This window comes from Loxodonta africana, chromosome 2 (assembly GCF_030014295.1).
Source record: "Loxodonta africana isolate mLoxAfr1 chromosome 2, mLoxAfr1.hap2, whole genome shotgun sequence".
Taxonomy (NCBI): domain Eukaryota; kingdom Metazoa; phylum Chordata; class Mammalia; order Proboscidea; family Elephantidae; genus Loxodonta; species Loxodonta africana.
This window is the reverse complement of record NC_087343.1, coordinates 148661547-148681639: the sequence shown is the minus strand read 5'-3', so window position 1 is coordinate 148681639 and position 20093 is coordinate 148661547. Positions and strand designations below refer to the sequence as shown.

At 42.2% G+C, this 20093-nt stretch overlaps 1 protein-coding gene across 1 annotated transcript in view; it reads left to right on the top strand.

Moving 5' to 3' along the window:
* TRPC7 (transient receptor potential cation channel subfamily C member 7) overlaps positions 1 to 20093 on the top strand; it is a 184614-nt gene that overhangs the window by 60930 nt on the left and 103591 nt on the right. Inside the window, exon 3 of the mRNA XM_064279703.1 lies at positions 7618 to 7800. Within this exon, the coding sequence (XP_064135773.1) occupies positions 7618 to 7800 (183 nt within the window). The remainder of the gene's footprint in view (positions 1 to 7617; positions 7801 to 20093) is intronic.

Genomic DNA, 20093 nt, shown 5'->3' with positions numbered 1-20093 from the left:
TACAGGGAAGAGCAGAAGAGGGTTTCAAAAGGGCATAAGGAAACTTTTGGGATGATGGATAGATTCATCACCTTCACTTCTGTGATGGTTTCAGAAATATATACATATTATCAAATTGCATACTTTCAATATGTGCAGCTAATTGCATGTCAAGTATACTTCAATGCTGTTGTTGTTAGGTGCCATCTAGTTGATTCCAACTCGTGTGACAGAGTAGAACTGCCCCCATAGAATTTCCTGGGCTGTAATCTTTATGGGAGCATATCACCAGGTCTCCTACAGAGCCACTGATGGCCTTTCAGTTAGCAGCCCAGTGCTTAACTGTTGTACCACCAAGGCTCCTTATACTTCAATAAAGCTGTTAAAAAATGCACTCCAGCTATGAAGTAGAGATTGGACTACAGTGTAGCCTCAGAGTGGAAGCAGGTCTACCAGCTAAGATATAATGAGAGAATGGTGGCTTAGACTGGGCTGGTGGTGGCAGAGATGAAGAGAAGTGAACAGATTCAGGATGTATTTTTGATATATGGATTAGATCTAGAATGTGTGAAAAATAAAAATAAAAATTTCTCCTGTATTTACTGGATTTCTCCAGTATTTTCTGTTCTCCTCTTACTCATAGACCAGTCCTATTTCCACTCTATTAATTAAAAATCAAAAAGACAAGAGATCAGGAGTTTAAAATCAAAATGAGGCTGTAACAATTACAAAAATAGCTAGCTAGTTATTGGTTTTATCTTTATTGTCAATTATTACTATGATTTAGGTTTTGATTTATTTGCAGTATTTATTATTCACTAAACTAAGCATTGGAAACCCTGGTGGCGTAGTGGTTAAGTGCTACGGCTGGTAACCAAAGGGTCGGCAGTTCGAATCCACCAGGCGCTCCTTGGAAACTCTATGGGGCAGTTCTGCTCTGTCCTATAGGGTCACTATGAGTCAGAATCAACTAGACGGCACTGGGTTTTTTTTTTTTTAACTAAGCATTTTACGTTATTTTGGTATAGAATTCTCCCAATGATTCCGTGATGTGTATATTATTACAGAAGTGAAACTGAAATGCAGAAGAGTTCAAATGGTTTGCTCAATTTCCCATAACTGGCAAGTAGTAAAATAGGAGTTCAAACCACAGGTCCTTCTAATGGCAAAACCTGTGTGCTTACATATTATACTCTAGAGTCCTCTGAAGTTTCAAATATCCATATCCCTGCCAATCTTTATTTCCCCAGTTAATTGAGAGTCAGCTCAAGTGAGCCTTTAGGTTTTAGCGTGTGTTAAACAGAAGGGAACATGCTGCTCACCAAGAGGCAAAATTGTGTGAGAGAAGAGAACAGAATTTGAGTCAGACCAACCTGTTTTGAATCTTGGCTCTAGCACTTAGTAATGTCATCTTAGACAGGTTCACTGTCCTGACTGACTTAAAAAGTATTTATTGAGCACCTATCATGTTCTAGGAGATGTTCTAGGATCCAGGGATACATCTGTGAACAAAATAGAAAAAAAAAAATCCCTGCCCTCAGGAAGCTTACATTCTAGTGGGAGATGTGGACAATAAATAAATAAGTAAAAAATATACTACATCAGATGGTCATAAGTATTAGGAAGAAAACAAAAATATCAAGGAAGAGTGATTGGGAACAGAGGAGGTTACAATTTTTTTTTTAAGACAGTCAGGGAAGGCTTCACTGAGAAAATTATGTTTGAGCAAAGACCTGAAGGAATTGAGAGAGTTGTCCATGCAGATATCTGGGGAAACTGCATTCCAAGGAAAGGCAACAGTCATACAGAAGTCCAGTCCATGCCAAGTGTGTCTGAAGAATGGCAGGGAAGCCACTGTGGCTACAGTAGACTGAGTGAGGGGGAGAGTCACAGGGAATAAATTGAGGAAAAAATGGGAAGGCTAGATAATGTATGTTCTTGTAGGCCAGTATAATGTCTTGGCTTTTATTTGAGTGGATGAGGAACAACTGGAGGGTTTGAGCAGAGCAGTGCTATGATCTGATTAACTTTTTCAAAGTATCCCACTGACTACTGTGTAGAGAATAGACTATAGGGATCAAGGGGAGAATCAAGGAGACCAGTTAGAATGATCCCAAGAGTACACCATACCATTCTCCACCATCTGCACTCACTCCTAATCTAAAAGTTGGTGGTTGGAACACACCCAGTAGTACTGCAGAAGAAAAGGCCTGTCAATCTGCTTCCATTAAAATTACAGCCAAGAAAATCCTATGGAGTAGTTCTACTCTGAAACACATGGGATTGCCAATAGTTGGAATTGACTTGAACATGAAGTCATTTTATACCTGCCGAAGCATTTGAAAACTCAAATACTCCAGGTCAGCCATGTCAATGCCTTTCATTCATTGCTCAGACCTCTACTGAGTCTCTCCTATAGCTCAAGCACTGTGTCTGATGCTGAGTAGTCTAAAATGGATGGGACATAATCTCTGTCTTCTGATCTCATAGTCTGGAGTAGAGACAGACAGCTAAGGTGTGCTGGACTGTGGCCAGCCAAAGACATGGCCAAAGAGTCATTTCTGAGGTCAATTTGGCCAAATATAGGAAATATGCTTCCCAGGATAACATTCCCTAACTTGTTTTGGGTTATAGTTTGCCAAAAGAAACACTTATATACAACTGGGCTTTCAGAAATGAAGAATTCATTATTCTCAAAAGGTCATCACCATCAACTATGGTGATGAGCTGACGCCAAGGTGTCTATTGGGCTCCATCTTGTTCTCTTCTCCACTCCTGACCCAGTTTCTCTTCTATTCCTCATCCAGGTGCTTAGCTAGGGACTCACAGATGCTGCAGGCAAATTCTTCTCCAGAGGGGACAGCTTCCATAGACTTCTCCATGAGCTCTCTTTGTGGTCCCACTTTGATAGCTTTTTGGATTTCCTTTCAAGCTCCCATTGGTCCACCCACACCCTGGCTGCAGAGGTCCTAGATAGTGACTATTTCTTTGGTACTCCAAATCAATCCCCCTTCCAGATCTTTTCCTCAGCTCCTCCCTTATTTGTGTAAGGTCTAACTCCTACAATAAATCTCTTATTACCATTAAAAAAAAAAAAAAAAAACTCTTGGGCTAGTCCAAGCAAGAAATGATGATGGTTTGGACCAAAGTAAAACAGTGAATTGGTGAGAAGAGGTCAGATTATGGATACATTTGGATATCAGAGCTTTCGGGATTTGCTACTGAATTATATGTGGGGTTTGAGAAGAGGAGAAGATTCAGGGATAAATTCAAGATTTTTTTAACCTGAGTAACCAAAAGGATAGGGATAAATAAAGAACACTAGATCCAGAGTTCATTTTTAAAGACTGAAATGCTTATTATACATACAAGTAGAGATATCAAGTCAGCAAGTGGATATATGAATCTCAAGGTCAAGGGAGAAGCCTGAACTATAAATATAAATTTTGGAGTCATCAGCATATGGATCATATTGAAAGCCACTACACCAGAAAAGATCACTAAGGGAAGAACTGTAAGTAGATAAAAGGAGAATTCCAAGGACTGGGCATGTCTTTGGAATATTCGAACATTAATAAGAGGTCAGAGAATGAATCAACAAAGAATTCAAAACAGTAGTCATTCAGGAATAAAAAACACAGTACACTGCTGGAAGCCAAGTGAAGAATGTGTATTAAGGAGGAGTGAATGATCAGCTACAGTCAAAGCACTTGACAGGTCATATATGATGAGGGCTGAGAACCAACCACTGAATTTAGCAACATGAAAGTCATTTGTGACCTTGACAAGAACAGTCTCAATGGAGTCAGTGGGTGTGAAAGCCTTATTGAATGGGACAAAAAGGCAACTGGGAACAATAAGTGTAGATAACTCTATTGAAGAGTTTTGCTGTAAAATGAAACAAAAAACTGGACTAACAGTTGGAGGGGGAAGTAGGGTCAAGAGAAATTTCATTTTAAGACAACAGAAATAACAGCATGTTTGTATGCTGAGCCTGTAGAGAAAGGGGGGAACTGACAATGCAGGAGAAAGAAAGGGAGACTGCAGGAGCCATGTCCTTGAGTAGACCTAAGGGGATGATATCCAGGGTACAAGTGGAGAAGCTGGCCTTAGATAGGAGCAGGGGCAGTTCCTGCAAAGTAGCAAGAGGGAAACAGAGTACATGAGCACAAATGCATGAAGGCAAATATATATGATGATGTGAGAATGTACAGTTTCTCTTCTGATGGCTTCTATTTTCTCAATAAAATGAGATACAAGGTCCTCATCTGAAAATGAGGAGAGGAGAAGGTATTGAAACATTTGTTTGAGAAAGCAGGAGAGGAAATTTCCCAGGAGCACTAAGGACCACTTAAGGTTGGTGCTAATGAGTTTAGAGCACGGCCAATCAGTGCAGTTGTGAATTCTCTACCCACATTTACTGTGCAGCGGCAGAAGAGCAGTGGAGAGTTAGACTCAACCAAGTACGGCTTTTATCCAGTAAGGAGAGTGAAATAAGAGCAAGGGAGTTGATGATATGTGCAGAAATTATTATAATGATTGACCATGGAATTTAAGCTTTTTTTTTTTTTTAAGGAGGCAGGCAGGGATCTAAGGGAGATGAAAACTAGTGAAAAGGTGGCATATTCAATGGCTTGTAGGCCTGGTGGAATCAAAAGACTGCTGGAGGAAGTGAGCTAGACATATAGGAGGTGTTGCTCAGAGGGAAACTTGAATTTGGGGTTATGGAGGAGCTTCAGTTATTGGGAATAACTAAGAAAGTGATGGATAAAAGCCATTGGAAGAGAAGCAGTCAAGGAAGCAAGAGGGCAGGAATAACGGGAAGGTCATTTTCCTGGTTACTTAAACTACCAAGAATAACAGCAGCAGTAATGTTGGCGAGGGTGACAGTGAGCCAGGAGCTAAAACCTTCAAGGAATGTGGGAGAGTGACCCAAAGATCAGTTAAGTAACTAAAATGAGGAAGAGAAGTAGATTTAATTCATTAGTTAATTTCTCTGAGTCTCAGTTTCCTTATCTATAAATTGGAAAAGTAACAGATCCTCCATCAAGGAGTTTTTATAAGGACTGAGTGAGGTGGCGCAGTTAAAGCACCTGTCTAGCCATCACACCCACTGGGGCTGGCAGACCTCAGTGTGTAGGAATATTTTTTACGAAAAAAAAAAAAAGCATAACTCAAGTCTTAGGTGTGTGTCTCATCTGCCTTCGACTACAGCTGAGGAACCAGAGTGTGCCTTGGGAGGTTCACTGACCTCTGGGTTGACCCAATAAATAATAATCATCATAATTCACCGAAGATGCTCACCTGTGGCACTCTCTGGTAAGCATGGGCCTGGCCCTGGCCCACCCATCTGCAGCCACATCCATGTCATCTCCTTATCTCTGCAGGGCCAGCTTGTCTGTCTCTGCCAGCCATCTGCAGACACCAGAAGGCTTGCTGCCTTCCAGCCTGAGTGTCTCATGCAGAAGGCAAAAAGTAAATTCCCTGCTTTGGTTATACTGGTATGTCTGCCCTTTTTATGGCCAGGCTGGCTGAAAAAGCCCAGGGAAGTGAAAGTCTGTAGTGAAATGGGAACATTCTCTTCTGAACTGCACTGAGCCCATAAATGTGCAGAGGCTCTGAGGCAGTACAATCTAACTAGCTCCTGGCATCAGGAGATTGGGCCAAGGGCTGGCTCCAGCCCTTTCCACTTCTCTCCCTGAACCCATCCATTCATTCAGCTCTAGACAGGCATTTCCACAAAGAGATGAGGTCTGGTCTAGTCAACAGGGCAGTATCCATTTTACCAGGAACAGGGGACTTCTTATTGTCTGGAAACAGACAATCAAGTTGATGGGACAGAGGGCAGAGACTCAGGGAACCTGAGTTGCAACAATGGGGCTGCTAGAGTTGAACCAGCCCATGTGGTGGAGCAACCCACCTGTCCATTTTGTGAGCACAGTGTCCCTTGAATGTCCCAACTGGATTCTCAGCTCTACAGAGCATCTTAGCCTGGACAAGCTCTGAGCAAGTTTTACTTAGCATTCCTCATGCCCAGGCAGGGTCCCTAGTCTTCTCCAGCCCAACACTACTCAAAGACCATATTTGCCTTGTTCACTGCTAATTTTTAATTGCCTGGTACCAAGTGGGCCCTCAAGAATGGATGGATGGGTGGATGGTGGATGGTGGATGGGTGGATAGATACAGGTGGAGGTTAGGGGTGGAGGAAGCATACAGCATAACTCTTCATGTCATGACCCAGCACTGAGCTAGGTGCCAAGACCTAGAAGGTTCCTAACAATCCTACCTGAATTTTTTTCCACGATAATCTGTCTGAGCTGATTTTTCTATCCAGAATTTCTTGAAAACCCCTTCTTCCTAAACTGTATACCAAATTTAGGGGTAGCCACTCACATCTGAAAACATTTTCTTGATCCTTTTCCTAGCAAACACATTTAGTTACCCCTTTCTCTAAAGTATCATTTTGACCCAACAGCCCTGGAAGAAGACAAGAATCACTACTAATTCACAAAAATGGCTGAGCTTCTGTAGCTTGCCAGGCTCCTGGCTATTTGCTGAGGAATCCAGCAAAACTGCACTCCGTTTTGCCAACTACTGTTTAACACTGAAAGTGACATTTGGCTTTTGTGTAGTTTCTGATCATCTTATTTCACCTAAGAAACCAGCAAGGAAACATTTAGGGGAAAATGTTTTGGGGGAGTAGTAGTATGAGGGTGACAGAGACATTCTTTTGTCCAACATTTTGGATCATTATCTGGAATTTAAGCAGTCTATTTGGAGAGAGAGATGTTGGCATGTCACTAGAAAAGGAAGTCAGCCTCTTAAAGATAATTCAGAAAGATATGTGTATAGAGGGGAAGAGAGAAATCCAGGGACAACTTGTTTAAAATAAATAAATAAAAAGGTCAAGGTCTAAAAATGTTTACTCAGCAGACAGATAAATTATTCATTTGTTGTACAAAAAGGACTCGTGGCGAGAAAAGATCTTGTTAGGTTCAAATTATGTTTGATTTTTAAATTTGTAATTTTTAAGTAGATTTTGAAACATAAAAGGAAAGCACACCTGTGTACATTTGTTATTTTATTTAGCATATTAGGCATATTTTTCCAAACTTCCTGTGTGAAACAGTCACCGTTTTAGGTTGGTGGTAAGCAAGTGAAGTGCTATTTCCACCAGTCTTAGAAGTTCATGTTCTTATTACTCCTCCATCCCATGGCTCAGATTTAGGCCCAGAGAATGGCTGCTTTGAGAGAGCCCAGGAGAGGCTTTGGCAGGCACCAGAATCACCTTGAGAGCAAAGTTAAAAGGCAGATTCCTGGCCCCACTCCCAGGAATTCTGATTCAATAAGTTTGGTGTAAGGCCTGGGAATCTGCAATTTTAGCACGTACCCAAGGCGACTTTAATGTAGGTAGCCCATGGACACACCTTGACAAACACTGGCCTAGAGAAGAAGGTCCTCTAGATTGTTTTGTGAAGAGAAAGTGTCTTGCCTTCTGAATTCAGCACATCCTGTTGGTTCCAACGCACTCAGTAAGCTCACACTTGGTGGACAGTTGATGATCAACACTGCTGTGCTGGACAAGCCAATCTGTGGGACTCGGTGTGACACACCCCTGATTTCTCTTTATTCTGTTAGAACGATTACAGGAAGTTATCTATGCAATGCAAGGATTTTGTGGTGGGCGTGCTGGACCTGTGCCGAGACACAGAAGAGGTGGAAGCGATTTTAAATGGTGATGTGAACTTCCAAGTCTGGTCCGACCACCACCGTCCGAGTCTGAGCAGGATCAAACTCGCCATTAAATACGAAGTCAAGAAGGTAAGCTTCCCCACCTCTCCTGGCCTTCCTGCTGCACTGAGCTGCTGGCCTCGCTTTATGCTCATCCATATTTTATGTCCCCACAAAGTGACTGTGATGACACCAATTACCCTACTTCTCTCTAGGCAGGGAACTGCCAGCTTTACAGGACTGCTCAGAACCCCTCTCACCACCCCTTCCCAGCCTCCATCCCCAGCTCAGCAGGAGAGAGAGAGAGGAACAATAGTTATTCATGACTAGGTCCTAAGCCTGGAGAACAGAAGAGACTTTCTAGTCTCCAAATCACTGGCAGGGACAATGTCACAGAGTGCCCCCATCACCTGGCAAACCAATTCCCAAGTGTTCATGAGACACACAGTACTCAGGTTTTTCAACAGCATTTATTGAGCTTTTTTTCTGTGCCTAGGAACTATTTGGGCAGAAAATGGTTTAGTGTAGAGGTTTTGTGGGACCCATGGACCTGGGAGGCTTAGAGAAATTTTACTCCAAAGGCATATAAAATCCTTGGTAGAAAGCTCAAGTAGACCTTCTCAAGAGTGAGTTCATCCCACCTTCTCCATCAATATCAAGATGTCTTTAATGGCCTTGCTGCTCAGTAGCCCTCAGACACACAGTGGCTGGTCAGGTTGAAGTCTAAGGAGTAAAATTCAATTATGTTTCCACTTTGGATCTACTCTGGAGTCTTCAGAATCTGCTCTAATATTAGATGATATCATTTGTCCTTCTAAATACTGGAAAGCTCCAAAGATCCATGTCTTTAAATATCAATGTGTTTTCCATATAAGCAAGATGGCTGATCAATCTTTGAGGGCTTTTTGTTTTTTCTCCCTCAGCTATTTCACACAGTCAAAATGGAATGATATTTTTAATGCCCCCAAATAAGCCTCTGAGCTATTCCTGCCTTCCCTGATTATCTTACTTTGGGTGGGGTAAACCAACTACCAATGAACAACATATATCTGTGGAATTCATCTAGAGAGAGATTCCAAGTTTGAGAAAATATTCCTACCCTTTTAATTTTAATAATAATCACAAATTTCAAGAAAAATAGCTTTTTTCTAAGACTCTGAGTACCAAAGATAAAATAGATAAAACACTGAAAAGGTAACCTCAGAGGTTAATATTAGAAAGCATAGAGTTGTTGGGGTGGGGAACCAGGATGCAATTACAAGCATGTTTTCTTAAGTCTGGAAAACTCATTTTTCAGCCTAACCCAAGAGCTCCCTGAGGTTTTTCTCCAAAACACAGCAATCACTTCCTGAAGCTGCTGAGATATCCATGGCCATGCAGTTCCAATGAACCCTGCTCTAAGAGGCCAGCAATGGTAAAAATGAGCCTGAGTTCCAAGAATCACAAGCATTTCTATCCCTCCCCAATCCAGAGTATCCTCCTACTTCCCAGCAGGAGTGAAAGATGAAGATGTCTTTGAAAACCCAAAGAACAAGAGATGTTTAATTAGCATTTGCAGATTTTACATTCACAGTTTTGGCTATTCACTGAGCAGTTTCAAAGGTCAGTCCATAACATGTAGGCATTCGTCATTTTTCTGAAACATAACTTCAAATCTCCTAGCAAAACTGTCATTGAGGGTAAAGTCACTCAACTAGTCTGGCTGCCACCCCACAGCTACATGTTCCCTCTCATTGTCAATTACCAAGTACACAACAGCCCTGGTAATGAATGAGAAGAAAAAGTGGAGCACTCCATGAACACGACGGGTTGGGCCAGAATAAAAACATTTTATGAGGGAAATTATTTGCTCTAGTGGTATTTGCCAATTAAAGGTGTCATAAAGGTCTCAGGAAATATTCATCATGAATGTCAAGTGTCTGCTGCAATCCATAGGTAGAAAGATAAAAAACGATCTGCATAAAATGTCAGCCTGGCTCATTTCAAAGACCTATAATGGATAAGTTCTCTCAAAATGGGTATACTATCATGCAACAGCAGACATACTGATAGTTTTCTTTGACATTTATCATAAATCACTAGTGAAAATACCTAATATTAAGAAGATTTATTATTTATAATAGACTTCTACTTTTAATCTATAAGCATAAGCATGCTTACATGGGTCCAATCTAACTCCAGGTCTTCGAGTAGTGAAATGACTAGCACCAAGTCCTATTAACAGATATATTGCCTTTTAGACCTCATGTATTTATACATGAGTCTTAAGATGGCAACATCAAACCATAAAAAAATCCCTATGGCTCTGCCCACATGATGTCAAATCAACCCATTAACTCAGAGACTAAAGCAAACTAGTTGTTTTTGGCAGTTCCACCAGCTATTAATAGGTGTTCAAATAAAAGGGCTTTGTGTTCAAATAAATTTGGAGACCTCAAGTTAAGTGGAGTCAAATAGACATCTTTGCTGAAAGACATATTAGAGCCTTTAACACGTGTTGATACTCTGAAAGCAAAAGGGTACCATATGTATTACTTGACCACAGAGCTATTATCCTCATGGAGCATCTAGTGAAACTAATTTTCCAAGTATCATTCTTTGGGAAATTCTAATGTAGAATTGGCCTATATGTCCATGAAATGAACAGATCTAAATAAAGTGGCAGCTCTATGTCCAGTCCAGCACCCTGAATCATGCCCTTCATTGGAATGTTTGCCTCTCTTCAGGCACTGCCCTAATGTCTGGTCCTCTGCCTGGCTCAGTCATGACACCGCCTACATTAGGTAAAGACGATTATCCCAGAAGGGCAAAAGGGACCACCTGGTAAAGGGAAACCAATCCTGGACTGGGTGTCAGGAGACCAGACTTCTGGTCTGATTCTTACACACTTAGTAGCCATATGATCTTGGGCAAGTCATTGAAGCTCTCTGGGCCCCATTCCCTGTCTGTAAAATGGGCATATAAGCTTTTGCTTACAGTTTTTTGTAAACTTTCCCAAATGAAATGATAGAAAATATGCTTGGGAAACTGTAAGGTTCTGTGCAGCTCAAAGGGTTAACATTATTGCTGTCATTCAATGATTTCTTCCTTCCTTGAGACTATGGGAATCTTTCTAGACCCATAGATATTACTTAGCTTGTCCTTCTTTGTTATCTCTCCAACCAATGCTAGAACTGTCCCCCTGAGTAAGGACATGGCCCAAAATTCCTCCCTGAAAGTCCAAAGTGTGAGGGTATGGTTTTTCTCCATGACCTCTGCTTTAAGAACACAGGTGGATGTGTTAGTTGAAATCTTAACCATGATGGTTGAAGTGCTGAAGATGTAGCTAAGAAAATTCTGAGTTTCAACCATGTCTCCATCACTTATTCATGGGGTCACTTGAGCAAGTCACTTAGTATCTCTGTGTTCCCTCTCTCCCTCTCTCCCTCCCCACAGCCCCTGGGAATCATGCCTAAATATCCTTCTCAAAGGTGTTTTCTCCCCCTCACATCAATGCTAAATAAATGCTCCCAGGTCTTCCAGCCCCACCAACTGCGACAACCCAACCAGTCTCTGAATCCCAATTTAGACTCAGCTGGGCCTCCAGATGCACCTAAAAAAGGGAACCCAGTGTCTGGCACATGGTCAGTGCTTGGTGACCAGTAACAGAGACCCAAACAGAGTCCCCAACCCTTAGGGCTGCAGTTACCTTATCTAACAGAAGACACACTTCTCAGCTTTTCAGTCTCACCTCTTTCTCTCTCTCCTCTTTGTCCCCTCTTCATCCTTGGACTTACAGGGGTAATCTTTTCCTTTATTTCTCCTACATCATCTCTTCCTTCTTCCTGACTCTAGGTCTGCCTTAATGAGGATCAGGTGAATCTTGTATTCTCTGGAAGAGAACTTAACATGAGTCCTCCAGGCTCAATTACCAAAGAAGAATGGGGCAAAGATACCTAGAAAATCTCATTTTGCATGATAGAGGGCTTAACTCCACCTGTAAGGCAGATGGACCCCCCTTGGACATAATTAAGCAAAGGTCTGGTACTAAAAAAAGCAAAGAGAAAAACACATTAATTTTTTTCCAAAGTATACTACCCTCATTCCAGAAAGTATGTCTGTGATCACACAGTATCATCAACAAGGGCCGTTAGTTTCAGCTGACAAACTGTTTTAACCACCAATTAGGAGCACCAATTATGACATGGAGCTCAGCCTGCTGGGGACCCAGAGAAGAATAAGCTGTGGTAGTGAATAAGCTGGGGGCAGGTGTACACGACTGTAACAGAGGTGGCCTCTGTACAAAGGAGTCTTTTAAGTACTTCACTAGCTGAGCAAAGGAGACTTCTTCATAGCAGTTACCCTCTTTCAGACTTTCAGGAGGTCCCATCTTGGGATATGGTTTGAGTCTCTGTTGCTCTTTTCACCCCATTCTTGATTTGGGGGATTCTACTGATGATTTTTTTTTTTTACTGATGAAACCCCCACTCTCACCTCAGGAAGCAGCTCCACTCCCCTAGCCTTCTGGACCCTAGAACTTCCGAATTGCCTTTACTTGGCTCTGCCAAGCTCCCTGGGTTACTCCTAACTATGAAAACTAGTCTCACATGAAATAAAGACCTAGAATAGGACCATAGAGAGGGAAAAGAGTATGGTGTGATGAGGGCAACCATCACTAGCCCTGTCTCAGTAATATAATTCTCTTTTTCTTCATACTATTGTATTAAGGAAATGATACCATCTGTGATTTTCATTCATTTATACATTCATCATTTAACAAACATTCACTGATCTCCCACATCACTGCCTCTGTGCTGAGCACCAGGGATACTGACTGAGAAGACCAAGACTCAGATCCAGGCCCTGCTCTGAGGGGCTCATGTAGCAATGGAGAAAGATGTGTGAAAAAAGGGTTATGCTGCTGTCTAAGCATGGCACACAAGAGTGGAGAGGGGCAGCATGGAGGGGAAAGAAGCACTGACCATCTCTGTCTGCGACCTCAGGAGAAGTTCCCCAGAAGTAGAAATGCTTGTGACAGGGCTTAAAGGATGAGACAGCGCTAAATGGGATGACAGCTAAGGCAGAGAAAAAGGTGAGGGCAGACAACTTAGGCAGAGAGATGAAAGTGAAAAGTCACAGACACCTGAGGAGGAGTAGCATATTCAGTGAATATATTTAGAGTGTTATGAATATTTCCCTTTTGCTGTATCATTGTAGAGGAAGAAACAAGCCGGAAAGGTTGTCAAGAACCAGGCCCTCACAGTATTACATGTAATGAATAGGCACTTGGACTCTATACTACCAGCTCTATCCAGTAGAACTTTCCAGTAGAACTTTCTGTGATGATAGAAATGTTCTATTCTCTGTTGTCCAACATGGTAACCACTAGCCACATGGGATTAATTATCACGTGAAATGTAGCTAGTGTGACTAAGGAACTGAATTTTTAATTTGTCAAAAATCTTTAATCGATTTAAATTTCAATAAATAAAATTCATATTGGATGGTGGTTATATACCTTCATTATGCATTCAACAAGCTTTCACTGAGTGACTATAAAGTATGCTGTGCTAATCACTGGGAACATGGTGGTGAATGAATATGACATGACCTCATCTCTCATAGGAGTTTTTAAGTCTAAGGGGGAAGACAGACATTGATCAAAACATCACAAAAATAAACAGTAGTGTTGCAATGTATTGAGTGTTATAAAGGAGAGAAACATGATAGTATAAGAACTTCTAAAGGTAGATGTGAACAAATCAGAGAGATCAGGGAAGCTTCTCTGAGGATCTGATGCTTGTTCTGAGCGCAAAAGAGTAAACAAAAAAAAGTTAACCAGAGGTGGAAGGGCATTTCTGGCAGCCAGAACAGTGTGTTCAAAGGCTGTAGTGAGAAGAAACATGGCTTAAAAGGAGAACTGAAACAATCAGGTCCACAATACATGGATCCTGACAGAATGGAAGAAAAATGTGGAACAGAATGTCAAATTCCTAAAAAAAAAAAAAAAGAAGAAGACCTACTGGACCAGTTGAGACTGGAAGACTCCCCAAGACTACTGCCCTAATATACTCTTCAAATCTTGAACTGAAACTAACCCCTGAGGTCATCTTGTAGCTAAATAACAAACTGGTTCAAAAAATAATGAATATCACCCATAAGTTCTATGCTCTTTTAAAAAATTACCTCTATGAGACCAAACAGCCAACAATTACTTTAAAACAAAGATGAGAATGTAAGAGGGCAGGGAAACTAGATTAATGGAAATGGAAAAACCAGAACAGAAATAATTAGAATTGTTTGTCCATGCATTGTGAAGTATGTAACCCATGTCACTGAACAACTTGTGTAGAAATTTTTGAATGGGAACTTTCACCAAAAACACACTAAAATATTACTTTAAAAAAAAACAAAAGAAGAACTATAATAAGGTAAATATGATGAAGTCAGAGGACATGAAGGTATTGGAATATGGGACGAGGCTAAAGAAGCAGACAGGGGCCAGACCATGCAGAGTCTCGTGACCACGCGAAAAGATATTGTTATCTTTCTTCTTTTAAGTGCAACAGGAAGCCACTGGAGGACTTTAATCAGGAGTATATGTAAAGATTAGGACTGTTGGAGGGACAGCTTTTTCTCTGAGAAAGGCTAGAAGGCAAAAATTACAGGTACGGATGCAACATATCTGCTTGGCAAAGGGACAGATTATTAGTCGAGATAGGCTAAATTATGCTGTGTTGACAAGCAAAACCAAAGTCTTAGTGACTTGTAATAACAATAACCAAGTAACATAATGAATACCACAGAAGGAAAGTTGAGGAAGTTCATATTGATAGCCTCAATCTCTCTGTGTAAAGCAGCAGCAAAATCACCCTCTGAAGTATAAGGCAGCCTGAAGAAAGCAAAAAAGCAGATGAGAGAGGGAGCTGAAGAGTAGAAGCAATAATTCAGCCAAGATTGGGGAACATAAATTCTTTGACATTAGCCTGTGTTAATGAAAAAAGTCAATCTACACAAAGGTTGGTACCACACACCAAGCCAGTGTCCTCCATGAGCCTCAATTCCCTTGTGTCAACTTCTTTTCAAGACTGTTTCTTAGACATGGGGCCCAGAGACACATATGTTGTGCCCACAAGACACAGCACAGCAGAGGCTTCCCCTCAGAGAAGAGGGCCCACCCCCAGGAGGAAGGGGCCAGCTTAGAAGGTGGGCAGAGGGAAGGATCATTTCCACCCATACCACCACTCTGCCTAATGCCGGGCCAAGGCTGGTAACCCTATCAGAAGTCCTTTGGCTTCTTTTTTCCAGAACTGACCATCTCATGCACGTTTTTACATTCATGCAATATATGAGCCTATTTTTCTGCCTGGAAAAACTCCCAAGAGAAGAAATAGAACCCTTTGGTAAACAGCACAGTGTTATGCCTGGAGTCTGACTGTCCCAGTCCTTCACTTAACTAGATATGTGGCTTTAGACAAGTTACTTAATGTGCTGGCTTGTTGGGGCTGCACAGGTAAGGTGCACACTGCTCTAACCCTCAAAAGCCTCCTGGCCTGAATGTGTGCTAAGAATGCTCTAACCTCAAAAGCCTCCTGGCCTGAATGTGTACCAAGGAAGAGAATGATGCCAAGCAGTGGGTGCGCAATTTTGCTGAAATCCCTCTCCCTAGTGCCGTTACTGGTTTTGGGTAGTGCCGTTACTGGAGCCCTGGTGGCACAGTGGTTAAGAGCTCGGCTGCTAACCAAAAGGCTGGCAGTTTGGATCCACCAGCCACTCCTTGGAAACCCTGTGGGGCAATTCTACTCTGTCCTATAGGGTCACTCTGAGTCGGAATCGACTCAACGGCAACGGGTTTGGCTTTAGTGTCATGACCATGGGTTAGGGACCCTAGAGAGAAGGCAGACGACCTCTGCTGGGGTTCTGTTTCATTTCCTCTGTCTGCACAAGGCATAGGCCCACCAGTGAGCAAAAGGGACCTGGGGACATCAAGGCTTTCTAGAGGACATCTGAGAGGTCGATCAGTCACTCACATGCTCTGAGCAGACATTTGCCCACCGTGCTTTCCTGCTGACACGTGGTTTTAACAGATGTTCAGAGTTAAGAAGATCAGAGTTGTCACAAACACAGCCTGGCTGGACAGGCACTTTCCCAAACTGAGCTGCATAATGCCCGTTAACTGCCAAACACTGTTAGAATCCACTGGTGTCAAAAGCATCAATCATCATCCTCTTTGGGGATTCTTCAAAGCACTTCCATGGCTCTAGACTGGTCACAGGGTCCAAAAGTCATCAATGTCTACTAATCTCAGAAGGGCTACCTTTTGCATGAGGAAGTTTTGTTTTTCACAAGCAGCATATCTTAAGAAGAGAAGGAATAATCCAGCTAGTAAATATGAATCATGATCCCTTTTCTGCCTGGAAAAACTCTCAGGAGAAGAAACACAGAACTTGTTCAGTAACCATACAGTATTGTGGCCAGGAGCCTAACTGCCCATGTTCAAGTCCCAAATTCCCGACTTACTAGCTATGCGGCTGTAGACAAGCTGACCTCTGGACCTCAGTTTTCTCCTCTGTATAATAGAGATAAATAATAGCAGTGGTTAAGAGCTTGGCAGCTAGCCAAAAAGTCTGCAGTTCAAATCCACCAGCCGCTCCTTGGAAACCCTATGGGGCAGTTCTACTCTGTCCTATAGGGTCGTTATGAGTCAGAATCTACCCAACAGTGGTGAGTTTGGTTTCGTTTGGACCCCAAATAGCCAATGGTCATTAATACATGTAATATACCTGGAACACAGTAAGTGCTCAATAAATGTTAACTAATAGAAGCTATCTGTCATGTTGGTTTTATAAGCAGAACTAACATTAAGGTTAACCAGGGTTTCTCAATCTCAACACTGTTGACATTTGGGCCAGATAATTCTCTGTTGTTGGGAATGTTCTCTGCATTATGTTTGCAACATCTCTGGCCCCTACTCCCTAGATGCCAGTAGCAACCCCTCCCTTGTGACAAACAAGATGTCTCCAGACATTGCCTGATGTCCTTTGGAGAGGAGGGGCAAAATCACACCCTGGTGAGAACTACTGGACTAGTTTCCGGATCTAGGCCATAACCTCTAAACTATAAGCCCCTGAGGACAGTGATTGTAGTTACCTATGGATATACTATATCTCTCTAGAGATAACTTTCTCTAAAATTTAGCTCCATAATGGAATCACCTGCGAGCTTTGTAAAAAAAAAAAAAAAAAAAAAAAACACCCACAGAGTTTCTAATCCAATGAGTCTGTGTGGGAGGCCAGAGATTGGTGTGTTTAAAGACTGAGCTCCTGGAAGGCAGGCCTTCTCCTCATTCACCTTGGTCTCTGAGGGCCGAGCACAGCAATCACCCTGCACATCGCTGAGTACATGAAAAAACATGTGTTCAGTGGGAAGCAATAGGCATTAATACTTCTTCAAATGTCAGTTTAATTCCCACCTTGTGATTAAAAATCCATGTCACAGAATTCACATGATGTTCCAGCCTGTTCCCCGACTGAGGGGCCATCATCTCAATTCTCTCCATTGCTGGCCCTGTGTCCCTTTGGGGTTTGTAACTCCAGAAAAGAGCTCTTACTATACAGGGAAGCCCTGACACTGTACACTGGTTCTGGCCTGCCAGTCTTAGGGATGGAGATGAGTAGCTCCCAGAGTGGCCCTACAGAGTCAGGCAGAGACAATGGGGCCTTTGTCCTCCAGAAGGGAGCAAAGATCACTGAGTGCTCCACAGTGGGTCTCAGGAGTGCTCTCTCCACTCACTAGCCCAAATTGCTTCCCTGCCCCCACCTGGCTCAGCTTCAAGAGAGAAAAACAAAATACCTGGTGTCCCCTCTCGGTCTGTCCTCAGGCATGCTGTGAATCATCACACAGTACTTTCTCTGAAACACAAACATTACTGCATATTTACAAAAGAGATTTCAGACCCTCAAAGGAAAGGCTGTCATAACAGGGCAGAAAACTACTGTCTTTTTAGTTATTTTGCTGACTTTCATTCAGCTCTTTCAATACATAAATATTTGTGTGAAAAGATAATCCTTTAAAGCATTTTTCTTCTTGGTTATCATGTCTGCTAAGATACACAGTCTTAGTCTGTGTAGCTATCGTAGTCATCATGTGTTGCATATGTTAAGACAGAGGCTGATTGTTCTTACATCCTGATTTCGGGTTTAACAAGAAGAGAGGAAGTTGAGGAGCAGCCAACGGAAGAAAATAAACCCCAATACCTCCAAAAAGCTAAACCCATTGCCGTCGAGTCAATTCCAACTCATAGCAACCCTATAGGACAGAGTAGAACTGCTCCATGGGGTTTCCAAGGAGCAGCTGGTAAATTCGAACTGAGGACCTTTTGGTTAACAGCCGTAGCTCGCTGTAGCTCTTAACTACTGTACCACCAAGGCTCCAGTACCTCTAAAATATAGATGCTAATCACATGCATTTTCTAGCCCAAAGTGGAAAGAACAAGAGTCATTTTCAAATATTGTCACTTTTCTCCCAGAGGCAAACAGATCTTAGAAATCACAGTGCCCCCGAGGATCTGTGACCAACTCTAGTAATTAAGCAAAAGACCAACTTTGCATTTCTATCTCATTACTTCTGTACTAAATGCCCATATATGGATTCAGAGTTTAATGAGCATTTGATCTTTCATATATTCCTCCCATTATATACCATGATGCATTATTCTTTTATTAACATTCATCTGTCTAAGGTCACTTGCAAATTTTCTTGATGGAAGGGGAGTTTTATAAGTATAATTATGGATGGCAATCTTGCCTTAATAAAAAATATATATATATATATTTTTTTTATTAAGGGGATGCTTTAATTTATGTAATCGAAGCTACTGTCGTCTCCTGCCTGGATGATTACAGTAGCCTCTAACTGATCCACCTACCTCTGCCCAAGTCCCTCCACCCCCAAGCCCTACACATGCAGCAGCCAGAGTAATTTTTTTTTAAGTAATCAGATCATTCCCCTACTTAAACCTTCCAACTAAGAGTGAACAAGACAGGCACGGTTCCTACCTGAGGGAGCTTGTAGTCTAGTAACCATCACTACTACAAACAGAGCCCAAGACAAGGGTTCTTGTGCAAGTGATTTATTAAAGGAGTGATCTTAGAAGAAACCTGCAATGAAATGGTAGAAGCAGGATGGAGCAGGAGAGGAAGCTGAGAAAGTTGTGCTTCCCTGAAGCCTAACCTCAGCCTGATCTCATTGGGAGCTCAGGAGTGTGACTGACACAATCCTGCCTTCAGGCCAGGAGGCTGACCTTTCTTTCATACACCTGTACCAGCCATGAGTTTCAGGCTACTTCTAAGGGGAGAACAAAACCTCACATGCATTTCTGGGTGAGGTGGCTCCCATTAGCTGAGGGGAATTTACTGAGATGGGCGTCTGTGAACCCTTAGCAGCCAACAGCTCCAGCAGCAGGGTATGGGTGCATCTTCCTAGTAACGGGAATCTTGGCAGGGTACCACCAACATCTTCCATGCCCCTGATGCACTTAAAATCCAAACCTCTAACTGTGGCTACAAGGCACTATGTGACCTGGCCCCTGCATTCCTCACCAAACTCATCTCGTACCAAGCTCCCTCCTGCTCACTGATCTCTAGCCACGCTTCCTGCCTCTCTGTTCCTCAGATACTCTACACTGTTCTCACTCCAGGGAAATTGCTGGTCCTTAGCCTCAGATCTCTGCTTAGCTGGATACTTCTCAATGGTGAAGACTCTGATATATTGTCTCCTTCTCAGAGAAGCCTTCCTCACCACCCTATCTGAAGTCTGTCACCATTTTGCCCCCTCCCTCACCAGCCACCCTCTATCCCAGGGCCCTCTTTTGTAACAATTATCATTTGTTTACAGGCAGTCCCGAATAACGAATGAGTTCCATTCCTAAATCTGTCCTTAAGTAAAATTTGTACATGAGTCAGAACAGTTAGGTATGATTCATATCTAACATCAGTTAGTCAAATGTTTTTCTTAGTATACAGTATATACAAGACCAAAAACCAAACCCATTGCCATCAAGTCAATTTCTACTCATAGCAACCCTATAGGATAGAGAAGAACTGTCCCATAGGGTTTCCAAGGAGTGCCTGGTGGATTCGAACTGCCCAACTTTTGGTTAGCAGCCGTAGCTCTTAACCACTACACCACCAGGGTTTCCATATAGTAGAAACACTTCTAGATACATGCACTAAAACATCTTTAACAGAATAATACAGTAATAACAATAATAATGTTTTGCAAAGTAGTGCCCATTTGTTACTGTGAACCATTTTATGTACCTCGAATTTTTATTATAATAGGCTGTACAGGGATTGGTTCACAACTACAAGTTGTACATAAATCAGATGTAACCCGGGGACTGC